The following is a 21,903-nucleotide window of genomic DNA, read 5'->3' on the forward strand; positions in this document are numbered from 1 at the left end:
AAACAAACTGAAATTAATTGCTGTTGACCACACCTGCTCCCTGAGAAGGTTAGAAGGAAGGTTCTGTTGTTCATCTGCAAGCATTCTTGATATCTGTGAAGTTTCTAAGTAAAACAGTTTGCTGTTCAGTTGCGAAGTTCTGGACTCTTCGTGACCTCACGGACTGTAGCACACCAGTCTCCAGTCCTTCACTATCTCCCATAGATTGCTGAAACTCAAGTTCATTGAGTCAGTGATGCCATCCAACCATCTCATCCTCTGTCACCCCCTTCTCCTCCTGCCCTCAATCTTTCCCAGTATCAGGGATCTTTCCAGTGAGTCATCTCTTCACATCAGGAGGCCAAAGTACTGGAGCTTCAGCATTAGCAACAGACCTTCTAATGAATAATGGCTGCTTGTAAATACAATTCTGTAAGATTCATGGCTTGTATTCTAAGGCAAGAGAAGTCTAAATTAAGCCCCAGCATTTTTAATACATGTTGAAATTGCAGGTTTATAAAAATCATGCTGCAGCCCTTTCATGAAAACCAATAACACATTCTGTATTTTTCTTGGCTGATAAGAAAATTGTAGCTAGTCTCCAAAATAACTGTAATCCATCATGTGGAAATTGGAGGTTTCAAAGGGAAGATTGATCCAGTATTTTCACTTTTGCAGGCAGGATGAAGTTATTTGGATCCCAGAGAAACTAACATGAAGGCAGATTCTGGTTTAAGAGAATATGATGTATCATTTGACACAGATACTTCAGAGGAGATGCTCTATCTTTGGTAGAGTAATTAAATGAGATGATCTCACGATGAAATGTATTGCTAACTTATTTATACTATAGATGATTGCTATAAAAAATTAAGTTGAAAAACTTGCTGAGTTCTTTGCTAACATCTTGGCTTTCTATGCATCAGTGCTAAACAGAAATACAGAAACAGTTACAGAGGAGAAGGAAAGAATGGCTTTATTACTTTCCAGGCAAAGAGGGAACAGAGTAGGCTAGCACCCCAAGAACTGTGCCCCTCTCCCTGGTGAGTAAGGAGAGGTTATAGAGTTAGGCAGTTATGTGATAAGGATCAAGGCGGTAACAGTAACTTTGCATTCTTTCTGCTGCCAGGTTCCAAAAGGAAGAGATTGCTGACAAGATTAGAATGTGTAGAGTCATGCAAAATGTCAGGCTGGATGAGTTAGAGGCTGGGGTTAAGATTGCTGGGAGAAATATCAACAACCTCAGATACGCAGATGATATCACTCAAATGGCAGAAAGCAAAGAGGACCTAAAAAGCCTCTTGATGAGGGTGAAAGAGGAGACTGAAAAAGTTGGCTTAAAACTCAACATTAAAAAACACTCAGCCCATGGTATCCAGCCCCATCACGTCACAGCAAATAGAAGAGGGAGAAGGTGGAGGAGGCGACTGCTCTCCGTGTCTGAGGCTCTAGGATCACTGCGGACGGTGACCGCAGCCCTGGAGTTAGAAAACGATTGATTCTTGATCAGGGAAGCTATGACAAACCTAGACAGTGTAGTAAAAAGCAAAGACCTCACTTTGCTGACAAAGATCCGTGTAGTCAAAGCTATGTTCTTTCCAGGAGTCATGTATGGATGTGAGATCTGGACCATAAAGAAGGCAGAGTGCTGAAGAATTAACGCTTTTGAACTGAGGCGTTGGAGAAGACTCTTGAGAGTCCCTTGGACTGAAAGGAGATCAAACCAGTCCATCCTAAAGGAAATCAACCCTGAATACTCATTGGAAGGACTGATGCTGAAGTTGAAGCTCCAACACTTTGGCCACCTGATTTGAACAGCTGACTCACCTGTTGCTGGGAAAGACTTGAGGGCAGAGAAGAGGGCAACAGAGGATGAGATGGTTGGATGGCGTCACCGATTCAATGGACATGAACTTGGGCAAACTCTGGGAGATAGTGAGGAACAGGGAACCCTGGTGTGATGCGGTCCGCAGGGTCCCAAAGAGTTGGACGTGACTTGGCAATTGAACACACAGCATAGAGTCTTAGGTGGTGGGTCTCCTAATCTCAATGCGCCTCCCTGGCCTTTTTAATCTTGCCCCAGGTAGTTTCATTGCTGGAGCTCCCTTCATTAGCAACTGATCTGCCCCTTGGAACTCAGGAAAGGTCATGGAGGCTGGAGTCTTGCCTGCAAGAAATGCGGGACATGCCAGGAAGTCCAATAGGGTACTGCTCAGCATCAAGTTGATGTAAGCCATCTAGTCGAGTTATTCAAGTTTATTCTACTCTTTTATTACTATTCTCTCTCTCTCACTGTCTTTTTGGATTCAAGTCTTCAAAAAGTAATGGAAAATAAAGCCAATTTAATTATAGGATATTAATGCCAATTATATCTTTCAACTGGAAGACATTCTACTTCCTTTCCATATGGTAAATTTTATAAAAGAACAAAGGAATAGTTCAAATAATACTTGAATGAACAGTAATTGAATTTCATGCCCCATCAGCCAAATTGAAGGATATTCCCATTGTCTCAGAGCACAAAGCATGGATTTCATTATATTCAACTCAGAACAATATCCTTTAGAATGGCCGACCTTCTGAATTTTGAGAGACTGTGTGGGTGTTTATGTTTGCTCAGTTGTGTCCGACCCTATATGACCCTATATGAGCCCAGGAGGCTCCTCTGTTCATGGGATTTCCCAGGCAAGAATACTGGAGTGGATTGCTGTTTCCTACTCCAGAGGATCTTCCCAATCCAGGGATCCCACCTGCGTCTCCTGCGGCTCCTGCAGTGCAGGTGGATTCTTTAGCCTCTGAGCCATCAAGGAAGCCTGCTGACCTGATCTTTGAGAGGCTAAATAAAGACAAATATATTTTTTAAAAAAACAAGTTTCTTTCTTTTGGACAGTTCATCTCACAACAGCTGCTGGTAAAATTAAACTCCACCTAACACTCAACTTTCCCACACATAACCCTGAAACACTTTAGATAAATACTTGTACTTTTCAGCATTAGCAGTAATTTGGAGGTAAAATAGTTATGCTGTAACTCAACTCTCTGACTGTCCAGGTTGTGTGTACATGTGTATGTGTTAGAGGTTGAATCATCTGTAGTCACCTTCTTCTTGGTTTTCATGGTAAGAAAATAATTGGCCCTTGGTCTCAACAGAGCAACCTACTGGACATCCGACTGTAGAGTAGGGAGATAGCAAGTGAAGGTCAGAGGGAAATGAAAGTTTGAAAATTGGAAATTAACTGGCTGGACCCCTGGAGAAAGATAAAATAGTTTAACTGGCAATGCTCAACGAATAATACAAAGGCTCCTTCCCCTTCAGACAAATTTCTATAACTGAGCACTCACAAGATGGGCTTCCCCGGTGGCTTAGATGGTAAAGAAGCTTTCTGCAACGCAAGAGACCTGGGTTTGATCCTTGGGTCAGGAAGATCCCTTGCAGAGGGAATGGCCATCCACTTCAGTATTCTTGCCTGGAGAATTCCATGGACAGAGGAGCCTGGTGGGCCACAGTCCATGGGGTCGCAGAGTCAGACGTGACTGAGCAGCTGACACAGTTGTCTGGGGCCAGCACCCTACACCTTCCCGTCCTGCTGTCCATAGGCAGCGGCAGCATCTGTATCACAGGCAGGACTCACAAGGCCCAGGGCTTCCCAGGTGGCACTGGTGGTAAAGAACCCGCCTGCCAGTGCAGGAGACTCAAGAGACGCGGGTTCGATCCCCGGGTCGGGAAGATCCCCTGGAGGAGGGCACGGCAACCCACTCCAGTGTTCTTGCCTGGAGAATCCCATGGACACAGGAGCTTGGAGGACTACAGTCCACGGGGCTGCAAGGAGTCGGACACCACTGAAGGGATTCCGCACACGCACATGCACAAGACCCAGGCAAGGACTGCCTTAGAGCTGGGTGAGTGCAGAGAGCTCCAGTCTGCGTCCCTGCTTCCCCAACTTGAGGTCCATGCACTCAACACGCTGTAGTGTGAATTCATAACTAAGACCTTCAGACCTCTATGTTTAGATCACAGTTCCGTTTGCTTGAGATGCTCTTCTACCCTTCTTTACAATTTATCTTATAGATCTAGTTAAAACTGCATTTTCTTCCAAAACCTCCCAGCTCCCAAGCAGAGCTGGTCATTCTCCCTCCATGCTCCCATGCTGCTTCATGTATATCTCTTTGCTATCTGTTATAGCTTGCATTATTTTCAAAAAATAAAGTTAATTTACAATGCTGTGTTAATTTCTGTTGTAAGGTAAGGTGACTCAGTGACTTACACACAGGCATGCTGCTGCTGCTAAGTCGCTTCAGTCGTGTCCGACTCTGTGCGACCCCATAGACAGCAGCCCACCAGGCTCCCCCGTCCCTGGGATTCTCCAGGCAAGAACAGTGGAGTGGGTCTATTATGGTTTATCCCACGATACTGAATACAGTTCTCTGTGCCATATAGTAGGATAGTGTTGTCCAACTATTCTATATGTAACACTTTCTATCTACTATCTATTCTACTCTATTGATTTCAAATTATTTGATTATAGTTCAGTTTTCCAAGTTAAAGTGCCTGAGCGTCTTTAGAAAAATCTAGAAGATGTTTTTCACCCTTACTGCCATAATTTAGCCTTTTATCCTGGCCCATAGTAGACAATGTTTGTTTCTTGCACTTGTTTTTTTTTTTTTTTTTAAGAGCATCCACACATTATTTAGTTTGATATTCACAATTTTGTGTGATTTTCTGAGATTTTAGCAATTACTACTAAACCAATCTCACCAATGAGAAACTTGACTTTAAAAGTTTTAGAAACTTGACTGCATCTCAAAGGTTTTGCAAAATCCCATGAGTCTCTGTCGTTTCACCGCTCATGTGTGTAAATAGCTTTGCAAATATTTAGCATTTCCTGCTGCTTCTTTGTTGACTGTTTTTGGCTGCTGACTGTCATTCTGTACTCATTCACTCCTTCAAAGTCTGGAATCTACTGCTGCCACACCTTATAGTATTTATTTTTGGTGCGTATTTTATTTTTATAAAGTGCTTTTAGCTAAGTAAATACATTTCTTTTTCTTTTATTGGAAGACTTACATTGTTTTGTAAAACATTTTCTCGTGGATATCACTGACACACCCTAGCTCTTTGAATTTATGTAAGATTTAAAGTTAGCAATTTTCTTTACCCATCATAAAGAGCTTAGTTTTATGAACATCCCTCTACTTAATAAAAATGGATTTTTGAAGTCATATAAGAGACTTGATGCTATTTATTTTAGCTACAGTGACATGTTAGGAGACACAAACATAAGACTAACAAAGTCAAAACACAGGAAAAGTACACAATAAGATTGTGTCTAGGGTATTATTAATGGAACACCAGAGTATAGTGTTTAAGAAATGTCACTGCTAATTCTCAATAATTTTCTCCCAAAATATTTTGTCAATTATTCCCTAACAACATTTATCATTGTTAAAATAATGTAGAAGTAAGGAAGCTAATTTTAAAATAGTTATGTTTATTAGGGTTTCCTTGTTTTTATCAAGTTCATATTGTCCTTGAAAATTTATAATATGCCAAGCTCCATGCTGTGTGGAACACGGTAGGGAGATGTTAAAAATAGATTTTCTTTACAAGCTGCATCAGTTTTGCTTAAGAAATATCCTCTGATGCAAAACTTAAACATTGACTTATTATTTCATTTAACAGATATTTATTGTCTCTTAAGAAGTCCAGAAATTGATGGAAACTGACAGTCAACTGACGAATGATCACATCAAAACAGAAGTGACTGCTTACCTGTCTGAATACTTAAACATGTAGCATAAAATTCCAAGGAATTGCATAGAAAGGGAACCTAACTCAGTCTTATATGCTGTGGGAAGTTCCAGAAAATGAAAATGTGTAATTTATGACCAGAAGGATGAATACCAATTAGCTAAGCAAAGGGTTAGGGAGGAAGATGCAGACTAAAGGGATTACATTTTAAATGAACCAGATCAGAGAACATGAAACTGTTAAGCAGATTCCCCTTGAAAATAGACTATGAAGGCTGGGGAAAGAGAAGTGTTAAACCTGGTGGCATAGACAGAACCAGAAAAGATTTTATATGTCATACTAAGTAATTTGGGCCTTTGTACCACTAAAAGATTTTAAGTAGGATAACTTTAAAGTCATATTAATGCTTCAAACTGATGACTATGAATGCAGCATCTGTCAAGAGTGGAACTTAGGGAATCAAGATAGTAGAGATGTAATTAAGAGAAGCATAAAAATATAGAACTATTGAAGAAGACAAGTCAAAAGTACTTAACTGTTTAATGGGAGATGTTGGGGAGAAGAAGGAGTAAGGGTTGACACGTTTCTCATCTGGGAAAGTGATTATACAATGCTGTCATTCACAGGAATAGGAGAAAGGTCAGGAAGGACAGAAAATGAGTCCTGGCTTAAATATGTCAATTTAGAATATTAGTTTATTTTTCTAATGAGTTTAACGCCCAGCAACTTGAAGTAGAACTTTAAAATGATGAGCATGGAAAGTAAAATAAGAATTGAAGAGAGTCATGGCTTGAACTCTAAATAAACAAATATCAAAAAGAAACAGGAGCCCAGTAGACCTGAAGATGTTGTGATCATCAGTAAGAGGTCCAGAGAAATCAACATAATATGCTATTATAAAAAACAAGTCAAGGAAGCATTTGAGAAAGGAGAGAGTGGTCATCAGGATTAAAATTTGGAGACAAGAAAGGAAAAAAGTTTCAATACCTTTGAGGTAGAATGCAAATTGAAATGAATTGAATAATTGACTAAAAGTGGAGGAAACACAGGTAAAATGACCTACAAGTTAAGAAGCCTGATTTTCAAGAGGAAGAAAAATATTGTGTGATAAAAGTGAATCATATGGGTTCAAAAATAGAGGAAGTTTTGAAGTTGGAAAAGTTTTGAATTTCTATAAGGACCAATGAAATCTGTATTAGTTTGTTAAGGCATCCATAGCAAATTGCCATAGGTTGAGTAGCTTAAACAATAGGAACTTATTTTCTCTCAGTTCTAGAGGCTAGAAGTCTTGAGATTAAGATGTCAGTAAGACTGGTTTCTTCTGAGTCTGCTCTGTTTTCTTGGCTTTGTAGGTGGCCGTCTTTCTCTGTCTTACTTGTTCTTTCCTCTGTATATTTCTGTGACCTGATTTCTTTTTCCTATAACAGCACCAGTTATATTGGATTAGGATCCACCCTAATAACCCCGTTTAACCCAATCAGCTATTTAAATACCCTATTTCCAAATAGGAAAGTTGCATTCTAAGGTACTGGGGGGTAATACTTCAACATATGAGATTTGTGGGGACACGACCCCACCCACAAAACATTCTGTTGGAGCTGTTTCCTGTAAACGGGAAGGAGTTGAAGTCAGAGGAGAAAGAAGGGAATCAAGAGGGAGTGATGTCCCCATGGGAGATAGGATAGAAGAAGATGCAGATGAGGATTCACCATAGAGGAGGGATCTTTAAGGTAATAGAAATTGAAAACCAGATAGATGCAGACGCCCTTAGTTTATAAGAGATACTGGAGCTTGATGGTTTTTATCTTTGCAGGAAGAAGAAGCATGGTAGAGAAGTTGGGCTAAAACTTTGAGGAAGATTTGCTGGGTGGGAAAGAGGCTAGCAAACAATAAAGCAAGATGTTGGGAATACTGACAAGAGACTAAGGTAGTGAACCGCGGGGCCTCTGCTAGCTGGGGAAGGGACTAAAGATAGGAAGTAGGTAGTGGAAAGGTATTAAAGCAGGTGTTGAGGACGTGAAGCTCTCATGACCTAGGATTGATTAATTTGAAAAATAATATCTATGGGATTTTGCTTTCCCTAACTTTTATTATTAGCTAAATCTATCAGTGCTTTATCTTCTTCAAACGTCATTAAACTCTCTATATAAGAAAGCTGTTTGTTCTTTCATAGAGGTTAAGACAATCACCCAGGACCTCCTTTTATACCAGGTATGGCTTATTTACAGTACAAAGCATATTTACTCACTATCTTATGATGTTTGGAAAGACATTGCCCTTGGGTTTAAGAATATAATACTTATTTTGAAGGAATAAAACTGAGGGTTAAAATGTCCATGACTACTAACGAGGATTATTTGTTGCAAAGGATGAGAGACTGCAGACGGCATCTACAAGTGGAAGGTAGAAAAATAATTTTTTAAGAAACCTCTGGAACAGAAAACAATTGTGGGTGTGGGGTGGGGGAGTAAATCTCACCTGCAAGAGCAGCAAAGTAAATAAAACGAGGGCTAAAGAGAGTGACCATAATTATAATTGTGTTGTAAATGTCTATTTTAAGTCTGCTTCATGTAGTTTAAACTGTTTTTCAGCTCCTTACTTGTAAATTAGTACTGCACAATTATTAAAGTCTGTTAAAATTCATACTATTAAAGCAAGAAAACTAAGATATGAATTTATTAAGCATTTATGTCAAGTAGTGTATTCTTAAAAAAAAATTATTTTCCAAAAATACAGCTAATGTTTCATGTGATACAAAAATTCCACTGATGATTCGTCACTTTGACCACCTTTACTGCTTGCTGACCACTATTGCTGGTGTGATGTAAACTCACAAATGTCTCTCATGAAATGTGAGTCTTCCTTCAATCTCCTGATTTTGCAGTTTTACTCCTGCTCCATCTGTCCCATGATGACAAAGAAATAAGCTGTTTGATGATTTAGAAAATGGAATTAAATGGATTGTACATGGTTATGCTCATCCAGAGTCTTTACCTCAAAGAGTTCCACTCTTACATTCCTCACCCTTTTTCAGATTCCTTTCTCAGCTACATTCCTTCAGCCTTCCATGGATGCAAGGGTCCTGTTGAGATGAACTTCAGTGGAATCTGAACCTCAGAGTGAAGCAACTTTTGAGCATCAGTGTTAATTTTAAAAGTTAGAATTTGGGTTCAAATTTAGAATTTGGATTCATCAGCTGGACTCATTCACATTTGCTTTATGGGGACCAGTTTGAGCAGATGGAAAATCTGTTTTGGGATGGATGCAGAAAGTCAGGTACAATTCAATAAAAAGAGGAGGATGTAGGGATCCTCCTCACAGATTATTTGAAGGGAAGCAATTCTGATCCAGTTCTGGGGCTGAAATAATTTTTTTGTTCATTTGAAAAGTCTTAATTGAATGTGTTCTAGGCCGTAGGCATATGCCAGAGCCCTGAAATATGGAATAAAGCAAGCACTATTCCTAACTCTGGAAAGGCCACAGTCTAACCAAAGGTATTACTTGGACTGAACTTATCAGTTGCCGTGGCTCAATCAATTACACAATTGTAGCGGTTCAGATGTATCTTGGGAGGAGTAAGGTGTCAGTAATACTATAAGAAATAGGGAATCTTCATAAATAAGTTTAGAACTGACTTTGAAGTATAAATTGGCTAGGTGTGAAAAAGGGAAAGTATTCCAGGCAAAGGGAATAATACAAAGGCACACAGAGAAGTGTTTGACATAGTTTACATCTGCTCTGAATAGGCAATGTTTTTCCCCCATGATTTTTCTCCAGAAAGAAATACCTAATCTTTGTGTGGCCATTTAAGATTAAAGAAGGCCTTAAGATAATTGAGTTTTGAAGAATTAAGCATAGCAGAAAAGGGAAATTGTTGGGATACTACATAATATTGAAAAAGTACATGTCGAATGATGAACATGGCCTTTGTAAGCACGCATCTTCAGCTGTATTGTTTCATAGTAAACCACATCAGGTGTGCAGCGTGGGGCTTCGCTGGTGGCTCAGCGGTAAAGCATCCGCCTGCCAATGCAGGAACCTTGGGTTCGATCCCTGGGTCAGGAGATCCCCTGGAGTAGGAAATGGATATCCACTCCAGTATTCTTGCCTGGAAAATTCCATGGACATAGGAGCCTGGCAGGCTATGGTCCATGGGGTTGCAAAGAGTCGGCCATGACTGAGCACGCACACATGCACACACCTCTAGAAATTCTTATCAGTGGAGAAGGCGCTGGTGTAAATCTGCATGACAACCTTACTCTGGATTTTCCTGACAACCCCCCACAACTGGTCTCCCCTCAGACTTCCAACATATTCTTTTATCTTTAGCTGAAGGTGGTATTTAAGGTGGTGGCTTGGGCCATTTTGAGAGTTACAAAGGTTTTCCTGGCTAAATCTTATGCATGCAGGAGGTAAACAAGTTATTAAACTTATTATTGTTTTCATTCTGCTAATATGTTACAGGCGAGTCTCAGACAAGAACCTAGAATTTTCTGGAAAGAAAAAAAAATTTTTCCTCCCCTACAGACACATTACAGTCAACAAATGTCCTTTGAAGAAATCAATGAACTAACAGCACTCACTTTGCTGTGGTTTGTGAACATTGAATAAAATATAATTAATCTTACTTTGTTCTGAATTTTCCAAATTTCCTGTAAATGTGTTATCATACCTTCATAACTTAAAAAAGAAAAAGAAATAAAGAAAGAAATATAATTACAGAGAATAAATTCAGTTGGGAAACTATTGAAATCTTGCTGGCAACTTAGAAGAAAATGAGACAAAGATAGGATTAAAATTGACACCCAGAAATGGAACCTCGGTGTCACAGATACTGTAGATGCCTCAATTCTAGGTCGATATTTTGCATTTATTCCAAGACTTAAAAACATCCATTTTATATTTCGTCTTTCATGGTAAGATATAACATGTTCTTAGATTCTTATTCAATAATAATACAAAATATAAAGATGGTATTCTTGATGCTTTATTTCCTTGGTTAAAATTTATTGTTTGGTCCTCACACCAGGAGATTTGGACTAAGCTGATATAATTTTCTGAGGTTGTTTAATTCACTTCATTAACACAAAATAGCCATCTACTAAGTTCTCAGTTTTGCACTAGATCAATATAGACAAAGGTGAGAAAGACACAATAGTAGCTACTTCAAGAAACTGACAACATAGTCAATGAAGCAGAAAGTATAAAAGCAATTACATTGCAAGATAATCAACACTAAGGTAAACACCCAGAATACTGAAAAAATATTCTGTATCAATAATAAGGAAACAGAAAACGATTTCATCTTATGGTATTGAGAAAGAATAAGTGAGTCCTATAAGAATAAGTAAGACTTCAAATAATAAAGGAAATTTGGGGAAGACATGCAAAATTGAGTTAACAGTGAAAGAAATACATTTAATGATTAATTAACTCAAGTGACTAAGGTCCTCTCATCTTGTATATATAGTTCACACTGTATACTAACTGAATGACAATTAATAGATGAAGAGAACTCCATCCTCATTGCTACTGCAAACTAGAGAGATGAGAGATAAATGTATTGTCCTCTGCTCTTTTCTGGTTAATCATGGCTATCTCTGACAGTTTTAAAGCTTTTTAATGTGTAAACAAGAATCAAGCTAATATCTCATTTTCAAATAGTGTTCAATTATGCAAATCTCCATCTTTCATCTTTGCTTTTTATTAGCATAGTGGTATCCAGTGATTATAATGGGAGAGGATGTTTTAAAACTATTCAAATGTCATTTATATAAGGAGCAAAATTTTTGTAAAAGCATCTTCTACAAAAAGAAGCATAGATAAATAATTCAGGGGCTATTTGTGAGTTTATTCATTTGTTTTATCTTTAGATGAATTAATGCACAAATAAATATTCACGAGCCAATTTGTGTTATTGGTTTATTTCGTGATACCCAGATGTTATTTTTTTCCTCTTTGTATTCAGTAATGATCAACTGAGATTCAAATGCAAACACTAGGTGTAGTTGTCATATCTGTCCATCATTAAAAAATGAATAATACATCTTCATGAGGAAAAAACATAACTTATTGCCTCCTTTTAAATAAGACAATACCATTTGAAATCCTGTTGTGTATTTCAGAACAAACAATTTTGTATCTACATTGAAGTTTACAACCACAGCACTTTATAACTTTTTGGTCTCAGGATCCCATTACATATAGTCTTAAAAATTAGTGAAAACCTCAAAGAATTTGCTTTATGTGGGTTGTATCTAATAATCTGGTTCTACTAGAAACATTCCAAATTAAAATTAGTAAATTTAAGATATTTATCAGTTTATTTTAAAGTAAAAATTATAAATCTATTATATATATTGCACTTCCCTGGCGGCTCAGCTGGTAATGAACCTGCCTGCAATGCGGGAGGCCTGGCTTTGATCCCTGGGTTGGGAAGGAACCCTGAAGAAGGGGGTAAATTAGGAATTTTGAAAGCCAAGGATCAGTATTACTTTATATATTAATATTTTATGTTGAAGTGAAAACACACAACAACTGAACACAATATAAAATATTGATAACATGATAGGCTGTATTTAAAAAAGTCACGAGGTGAAAAGAAATGGGAAATGGTAGGCTATGTTGTTTTAATAAAATGAAGAAGAGATTAAAGTTGGAAGATCTGCGTTTTGGTCTGGGGTTGAATCTCTGTTCTGAAAGTTGTTAGTTATACTTTGTAGGGGGCAAACTCCCTAAGTTTTCTGTAAAATAGTTTCTACACTGTTGGTATTTTGTTAGAATTATATATCTGAATAATGGGAATGGCATTTGTTTTGCTTTGCTACAAAAGACAAAGCAAAACAAAAAGCTCTTTTTCTGCTTTACAAAGCAAGCTGATAAAAGAAAGATGTCCTGTAGTCTAGACACAAAAAGTACAAAGAAAAATATTGGTTCAAGTATATTGAATGATTATAATCTTTTCTCCTTACAATGTGTAAACAGTAAGTTTGCAACTGCTTATGGGAAAACTAAAGTGAAATGTAAGATGAAAGAATCACATAATTGTAAAGACCAGATTGTTCCATAAAGCAAGAGCTATTCTCTCTGTCCTTTGTGTATTTAGAATATTGTGCTTCATAGTATTGTTAAAATAGTTTCTCAAAGATGAAAATAAATTCTCCCAGAAGAAATCAGTGACTAGTGAAAACAAATGAAGTCAAAACTTACAAAGTAAACACATATCAATATGTCTTCTGGGTGTTATTTGTCTCTTTCTATTCCACAGTCTTATTTATTTACTCTGTCTTCAAATTTATCTTTCTATTTGAACCCAGATAATCAGACATTATATGGAAAGAAAGGCTAATAAGTATTTCCAGTGAGAGGGGTGACAAGCCTTCTTTGGACTTTGTAGTATGACTAAGCATCATATAGATATGAAAATAATTAAATGATTTTCTAAAGAAAGAAAAAAATACTCTTAAATATTTTTTTTTCTGTTTTCAAAGTTTATGCAATTTAAGGGATAGAATATCAACACAGGCAAAGTTAAAAAAATAATAAAACATTAAATGACAATGATCCACAACCTGTTTTTTTAACAATATATTGAAATTACAAACATCCTTTTTATCATGGTCCAAATGTCATTTTTTTCAACTCTACTTGTTAAAAACTATAAATGTGCCCAAGGTGCATGATCATTTTGTGTTTCCCATTACTTATCTAAAGAAAGTTCTACAATAGTATCTGCATATGGCAGAGACTGTTAATTTTTCCCAGTATCCCTCTTCTCTTCTTTGTTTTAGAAATGGAAAACCTCTCTTCCCCCGCTCTCCTCCTCCTTACCCTATGCACAAAGTATTAGCAAAGAAAAAGTCTGTTTAGAAGGTGACTGTGGTTTCTAACCTAGTCTCCCAGCAGTTCTGTATGACCAGGTCAGCTAACTCTGACCACGGAACTAAGATCTGGCCAATGGGATGTGTGTAAGTTCTAACTCACATTTTAAACAGTAGCCTAATTTCTTTTATCTCTTCCCCCCCATTCCTTGGTCTAGAATTCAGGTACAGTGCTAATAAGCTGGCTCTGTGGGTAAAAAGTAGGTGAAAGACGCAATCTTGACTTGTGTTGTCCAGTTCAGCAGCCAGTGGCCACGCGTGGCTTTTGAGTGCTTGAAATGTAGCTAGTGTAATTGAAGAGATAAATTTTAAACTTTACTTTCTTATAGTTAGTTTAAATATAAAAACTCATACTCAATTTAGTTATTGGAAACTTTTGAGTATCTTTGAAACAATTTATGTATGTTCATTTATCTTTATTTGAAAATTTCATGAAATCTAAATACCGACTAAGTATTTCAAATGAAATTTAACATCCTCATTGAGAAGCAGTTCATGCTTGAAATGATAAAACTTAAATATATTATTAAAGTTAATTTTACCTGATTTTTAAATTTTTAAATATGCAATTTTTATGAGCATTTTTTTCCCCTTACCTTTAAGTGCCATATAAAATAGCACAGATCAAGGGAATGACAGGGCCACAAGAAGAAAGGAGTGCAGGTCTTTGGATGAACTCATGTAGCAGAACTCTGAACACCTTCCATCCAGTTCAGATTTCTTTCTAAAAGAGAAATAAAATTATTGGTTTCAATCACTCTTATTTTTGTTTCTGTTAAGGCAGCCATACAGTATGTTAACTAACAAACTACTTCATCGATTTGTTGAGAGGATAGAATGAATTAACGCTCCTGAAGAACTCAGACTAGAGTCTGCCATACTGAAGCCCGGGGCTTCCCCGGTGGCTCAGCAGACGCAAGAGATGTGGGTTTGATCCCTGGGTTGGGATGATCCCCTGGAGTAGGAAAAGGCAGCCCTCTCCAGTATCCTTGCCTGGAAAATTCCATGGACAGAGGAGCCTGGTGGGATACAGTCCATGGGGTCCCAAAGAGTCAGACACAACTAAGCCCACATGCACAGTATGCCAGAAGTTCAAAGCTTATTAGATTTATCATGCTTACTATATTTCTAAACTGAAAGAAATTTTCACCCTCCATAGTCCTATAGCCCACTTTATATATTCGTGTTACATAGTGCCATCATCATTCAATTTCATGCTTTTAATTGGGATTCATTTTGAACTATTTGTCAGAGAGCCTATGCTCCTGTTTCTAGCATCTCTGCTAATCTCACAGACAATTAAAAAAACCAACTCTTGCTCTAAGTTTTACCAAGAGACTGACTATTTTCAACCACAATCCCTTCACAATTGTTTCTACAACCATAAGGAAACCACTATCACGTCATTCCACAGCCCAAATCCTTGTGTGGTTTTGTAACGCTAAACGCCAAACACATTTATGTGTCTTTCCCACTTCCCCTGTTGATAACTTCTCCCCGTTGGTTTTCTGGGATGTCACATACACTTACTTCCCCTTATTTCCTCAATTAGCATCTCAAGATTTTGTGCATTTTCAAAAATTTTCTTGAATGTGATTTTCCTGTCTCATCACCTAGTTAAATGCCACTTAGTTCAGATTTCAACTCGTACACACCCTTTTCAGAGAGCTGCAGGCAGCCTTTCAGACTGTGTTAGTCTTTGTTAATTTTCTCAGAGCAACTTGGTGGCACATTCATGGACCACCCTGTCCCAGGTCACTACTATAATTCTTGATTATAATTTTATTATAAGTGTGGCATTTTTCACATGTGGCATTTTTCACATCATTAAACTATGTAGAGTATTTTCTTGTCTGTTACTCTCCTTTCTGCTAAATTGTAACTTCCTTGAGGGTGGATTTGATTGTACTTTTTGTACCTCCCCTCCAACACCAAGATAGAACTTCTAATAAATGCGTTAAACTGCCAAACAGGCTATACAAAAATTGAAAAAATGTTGCTGCGATAATTCAGAGGGAAATAAAGATCACTTCAGCTCAATGGTGGGAATATGCAAATATTTATGGAGTTACTAGGATGTGACAGAGGAGGGGTTAAGAGAGTGGACTCTACAATAGGAATGATCGAGTTCGAATCCTGGGTCTGCCACTTACTAGCTCTGTGATCTCTGGAAAATAGCTGACTTCTCTGTGCTTTAGGTTATTCATCTGTAGAATGAGGGAAGTAAATAGCAGTGTTTTATAAGGTTGCAGGGATAATTAAATGAATTAATGTGAATCTATCTTAGAAGAGTGCTTGGCACATAAGCACTCAGTAAATGCGTGATACACAGGCTTCAAATTAGGAGAAAGAAGGAGAGAAGTCACTTAAAACATATGAAGTTGCTCTATATAAAGTGCAAGGAAGTAAGAAGAGGTCAAGTTAATAGGAGAGAGTGAGGGAACTAGTTTTGAGATGCAGAAGGTTTCTTAGGTGAGTGGTAGGAGGTAAGGCAAGAAAAGTGTCAACTTAAGGACTTTATTGTAGATAGCGTCATTAGATGTTTTTGGTCAAGGCAATGGCATTATCAGAATCATTTTTTGGTAGTTTTTGTTCTGTCTGTCAAGATTGTCAGGGAAATGAATTCATAGTTTGCTATAAACACTTCAAAAGCATCATCTGTTTTTATACTGCAAGCTCATGAGTAGGTATTACTATGGTGCCCCCTTTATTGATGGGAGGACTGGAGTAAAGGAGGATGTGAAACAGAACACAATAGTAATAATGTCTAAATCACTCAAGTTCTATGAGGAGTCAATGTATGCAATATATTTAGCACTATATTAAATATAGTAGGTGTCCAATAGGAAAAAAGCTATAGGTTTAACCTTGTGTGACTATGTCTTCTGAGAGTATTATCTCCATTTCCTCTTGAAGTCCTATCTAATATAGTGTAATATAATACAAGAAATCTTTCACATGCTTTGTAGATAAAAATTATTGAGTTTCCATTTCAATTTATATATATTTTACAAATGTACAAAATTAGAATCAAGTGAAAAAAACAGCAACATTAATTTCCCCTCGGGCTGGGGAGGGTCAGCCTCACCTCAGTGTGTTTAGAAGTAAGGGTCTAATTATCGTGACGTGAAGGGGAAGAAATGAAGGACAGAGCACCCTGGCGGGGAGACCGTGTCCTCAGAGCCGGGCTGTCTGAGGCCGGAGCGCAGAGCGGGTGGTTACAGCGCGTGGGGAGGAACGGGTGAGGAGGAGGAGGAGGAAGGTGAGGTGCGCTGTGTATGCAGGCGGGGACAGAGGCGGGTTTATTCACAGAAACGAGCGGGTGTCCAGGAGTCAAGAGCAGAGTCGATCTCCTTCGAGTGAAGATAATGGGATAACCTTCCCTAGCGGACGTAGTGGCCCCAGCGGTAAAGAGCCCGCCTGCCCGCGCGGGAGACGTAAGAGACCTGGGTTTGATCCCTGGGTCGGGAGGATCCCCTGGAGGGGGAAATGGCAGCCCACTCCGTATTCGTGCCTGGAGAATCCCATGGACGGAGGAGCCTGGTGGGCTACATCCATGGGGTCGCGCAGAGTCGGACACGACGGAAGCGGCTTCGCACCGCACAGTGGATGGGGCGACGCTAATAGCACAAGGAAGGTTTGCCGATCGCTGAAGGAAATGGAAAAGCAGCTATGGACTCCGTGAAGCTTATTTTTTCTATTTTCCCCTCTTCTATGTCACTTCCCAATCATCAATCAATTCTACTGGGAAGCAATGAAAGGAGGAAGAAAGACACAACGAAAATGGGCTTCAAATCATCCAATATGTTTCTTTTTTATTTGTTAGAGGCTCTAGTGAACTCCTTGATGAGGAAAAGATTGTAATAATGGGTCCAGATTAGGTTGAAATTTGTCAGTGGCTTTTGACAACCCTCGTTTTTCCTCTTATCATTATCAGAGTGAATTAGACATCACTGAATCTTTTTATAGACTGCACCAAACGCACAGAAGGGAAGCTAACGTATTTCCAGGTCCTTCTGTTTTGTGAACCACCCAACTTAGCAGCAGCAGCATCTTTTCATGTTCTTTCATTAGCATGCCCTAAAGATGCTTAATTTAAAAAAATAGCAATGTTGACTGGCACGTTATTTAATAGTTGTAAATTCCAAGGGACTAGTTGACAAATTCTTGAGAAAAGGTTCACCTGGAAATGGGGCTCAGAAATGACGATCATTATGTATTTTTGGATTATTTTAGAATTTTCAATCCAAAAGTAGAAAATAATTCCTGTATTACAAACATGTGAATTATACTATTAATATGCCCATGTGCTATTCTTGTTTGTACCCTAGAATGTTAATATACCTAACATACCTATCGATCTATAGATAAAAGTTCTAATTGTTAAAGGGAAGTTGAAATTCACTTTTTTCCAGTAAATCATACTTTAAAAAAGCAAGTGATGTTTAAACACTGATACATACAATAATAACTTCCCTGGTAACTCAGACAGTAAAGAATCCACCTGCAAAGGAGACCCGGGTTGGATCCCTGGGTTGGGAAGATTTCCTGGAGAAGAAAATGGCAACTCACTCCAGTATTCTTGCCTGGAGCATCCCATGAATAGAGGAGCCTGGCAGGCTACAGTCCATGGGGTTGCAAAGAGTTAGACACGACTGAGCGACTAACCCTTACATACAATGCTCTCAGTAAATTCTCTAAACAAATAAGAGCATTGTATTGTGGCCTGTTTCACAAATAATGGAATTGCTCCAAATTTCTATGCCATCAAAAAATAAAATAAAATAAAATAAGACCTTGAAAGGGCCCCTTATAAATTACAGCAGTTACTCATCTTTAATAGTCAAGTTCTTTTCTGTTACATTAAAAGTGCACTCTGGCTGCAGGAATTCTCTTAAAGTAGGTTATTGTTTTTTTTCACTGTACATGGACCTCAAGGAGTGTGGATATAGCCTGGCAAGTAAGTTGAAATTTTGTGAGAAAAAGTGAAAATTAAAAGTTCAGACTCTCAAGTCTTGCTTATTTTCTATGATTATTAGTTATTAACATATTTTGACAGAGCATATTAGCAATCTTTGTCTTACTTATGCATTTAAAGCAAGCATTTCATTATTAAGTATTAGTTTCCGGTTGTAGAGCCAATGTGTAGTTGAACTATTAATGGAGTATAATTCTTATTCCACTATATCGAATCTTTTAGTTGCTACGTAACTTTTTAATAAATGTTCTGTAATACTCTTTCATGTATAGAATTTTTTTTTCACTTTTCTTGTGATTTTTATTTCCACTATTTATAAGAAGTGATGCATATAAAGCTTTAGTACTTTAAAATTTATTTATTATCAATTATTACTCATTGTCTATAGCACTGAAACTTGGAAAAAGCAATTTTCCTCTAGAAAAAAAAATTGTACAATGTATTAATTTATGTCTACTGGATCACCATGTAATATGAAAATCTGTTGGTTTTTTTTTGAAAATCTGTTTTTAAGTACACTGAATTCTCTGCAAAATCATCTCACATTTCTGTAATCTATGCTGTCTTTTCTTATGTGCAATTTTCTCATGTATTAGGATTTTATTTACAGAGAAAGCTATACTGAAATACTTTTGTCTGTCGTACATAAACATTTAAAATGCTATGTTTTATAAACTGATAAATGTATCAGTGCTTAAAAGTTAAACCAAATTAATCTTGCTGCAATTTTAACAAATGCAATCTGGATTGTATAGCAGAATAGCTTATTTTATTTTAAGAAAAATCCATTAGAACTCGAAACAATACTACTAAGCTTACAAAATAGAAGCTACAAAATTTAGCCATACATCATTTTCTGATTTGCTGTTGTCTTTTAGTTGCTAAGTCATGTCTGACTCTTTTGCAACCCCATGGACTGTAGCCCACCAGGCTACTCTGTCCATGGGATTTCCCAGGCAAAAATACTGGAGCGGTTTGCCATTTCCTTCTCCAGGGCATTTTCTGATTACTTTGTGTTTTTTTTTTTATAACTATTGGTAAGCAAGTAGATTTTATAAATTACAGTTTGTACTTTTTTTTTTTCCCTACATTGTTTAGGACATGAAATGATATTTAACAATGAAATAGCTTGCTTGATGGGATATTTGGTTTAACACTTTTATTGAAGAAGACTCTGACTTATTATTTTCAAATATTAAATTTTAAAGAGGATAATGATCTTTTAAAGACTTATTGATCTTTGGATTCAAACACTTGTCTATAAATTCCAGTCCAACCATATATAAAGCTATTTTTGTTAATAATAGTATCTATATCATAAGCCTGTATTATGAGGATTGAATAGGATGATACATGTGAAGTACTTAGAACAGTGCCTGGGTCATAATAAGTGCTCAACAAGAGTTAGTTTATTATTATTACTTAACTTTAAATCTGTTTATCTACTTACTGGGAAATGTTCCTATATTGTGTGGTTACAGTGAGGATCAAATTGTGTGCACAGCACTTAGGACTCTTAATATGCAGTGGATATGGTTATATATGCTTAAGTGTTAATACACATGCAAGGCACTGAAGGATCTTACCCTGCAGCAGGCATTGTTATTTACGGTTAAAGGTAGCAGGTCTCCCCTAGTGGCTCAGACGGTAAAGAGTCAAGCTGCAATGTAGGAAACCAGGGCTCAGTCCCGGGGCTGGGAAGATCCCGTGGAGAAGGGAATGGCAATCCACTCCAGGATTCTTGCCTGGAGAATTCCTGGTGGGCTCCAGTCCATGGGGCCGCAAAGAGTCAGAGTGAGTGACTAACACTGTCACTTTACTTTCATGATAGGTCTTTACTATTAAATTAATAATCCTCTATGCTAAGCTGATATGAAGCTAACAGGTAAGAGTTGTATCATTGCTCTCTGTGTGGTGATAAAAGAACCTTACATAATTTCAGTAGAATTCACGCTTCTCTCCAGTTTATCCCTCTCCACCAGAGGTCACGTGTAAATAAAAATTTCAAATATTATGAGTTTTTTCGAGGCATCCATTTGATTACAGATTTGATTACAGTAATACATCCTATTAGCATGTTTTGATAATTACAAATATTTTCTTTCTCAACTTAGATAGGAAACAGATGAGAAAAAAATCCATTCATCCTTGTCAATCAACTGACAAAGATGTGATAAAAGAAACTCACGCTGAGAATTTAATGACTAATTTATCAAATGCTTATGCCTCAGGTATGGATACTATTAACAAATGTTATCTGCTTTATTCTTTTATAAAATTCTATGTTACCTACATATTTATTGAAGTAGTTTTGATTTTCTTAAGGTCTACAGACTGACTTTTATAAGTATACTTTAACTGACTTTTAAAAGTACAGCTTGCCAGCTCATTTTTGACGACAGTCAAACAGGGACCAGCTGGCAGAGCTTAAAGGGCCGATTACTTTACCGGCGTTAACCCAGAGTGGCTTACTTTTTGGTGAAAATTGTTATCCAGTGGGACTTCAAATGAAAACTATTTGTAGGTTTTGGATAAATGCTGCTTTATTTACTATTTGACATGGCCTTCAAATATCTTTAATTTCCTATGATCAAAATTCTATCTGATAGTGAGTTTCTTTGACTCTTTAGATACCAACTTGTTGTTTCTTTCTTTTTTCTCTAGATTTGTTGCCATCCAAGGAGGGCGAAGATTTAACAAAATGTTTTCTGCTGCGAGTGGTAAATATTCTTCTGCACTACATTGAGAAAACTTTCGATGTTAAGAGTAAAATATTGGACTTTCATCATCCTCATCAACTTCTTGAAGGTTTGGATGGGTTTGACTTAGAACTGTCTGACCATCCTGAATCTCTGGAGCAGTTGCTTGTTGATTGCACAGACACCTTAAAATATGGTGTTAAAACAGGTAATTTTCAAATTTGTTTGCCCGAACTGGAGACTGAATGAGTAGCCTTCAGTGTACATTTGCATTGAAAAATACCCCAATTTCATTCATTTTTATTTAAAACATTTGTCTAATTTATTTTAAATTGGTATTTTCATATATGAATTGTTTATTAAATAACAGAGAAAGTCAACAAAATGATTTTGGTTTGGAGGGATATATCCCAATGGCAAATAACATACAGTTTTTATTTACCTTTTTCACTTTTTGCTTTACTTGATCATATTCATTACTGGATGCTTGATTTATTATCTCTGTACATCAATAAAATATAGAATGCTAAAATTAGATATATGTATTATTTATATATGCAGCCTATATTTTAGAAAGTGTTTTCTGATTAAAATAACATTATTATAACTTAATTCTTA

General features: G+C 37.2%; 1 protein-coding gene across 1 annotated transcript in view; it reads left to right on the forward strand.

The window, feature by feature from the left end:
• Positions 1-21,903, forward strand: part of LOC122425378 (glutamate decarboxylase 1-like) — a 67,740-nt gene that overhangs the window by 19,540 nt on the left and 26,297 nt on the right. Inside the window, exons 2-5 of the mRNA XM_043443689.1 lie at positions 2,063-2,184; positions 16,755-16,870; positions 20,701-20,817; positions 21,251-21,493. Coding sequence (XP_043299624.1) covers positions 2,063-2,184; positions 16,755-16,870; positions 20,701-20,817; positions 21,251-21,493 — 598 coding nt within the window. The remainder of the gene's footprint in view (positions 1-2,062; positions 2,185-16,754; positions 16,871-20,700; positions 20,818-21,250; positions 21,494-21,903) is intronic.

This window comes from Cervus canadensis, chromosome 23, assembly GCF_019320065.1.
Source record: "Cervus canadensis isolate Bull #8, Minnesota chromosome 23, ASM1932006v1, whole genome shotgun sequence".
In the NCBI taxonomy this organism is placed as follows: Eukaryota; Metazoa; Chordata; class Mammalia; order Artiodactyla; family Cervidae; genus Cervus; species Cervus canadensis.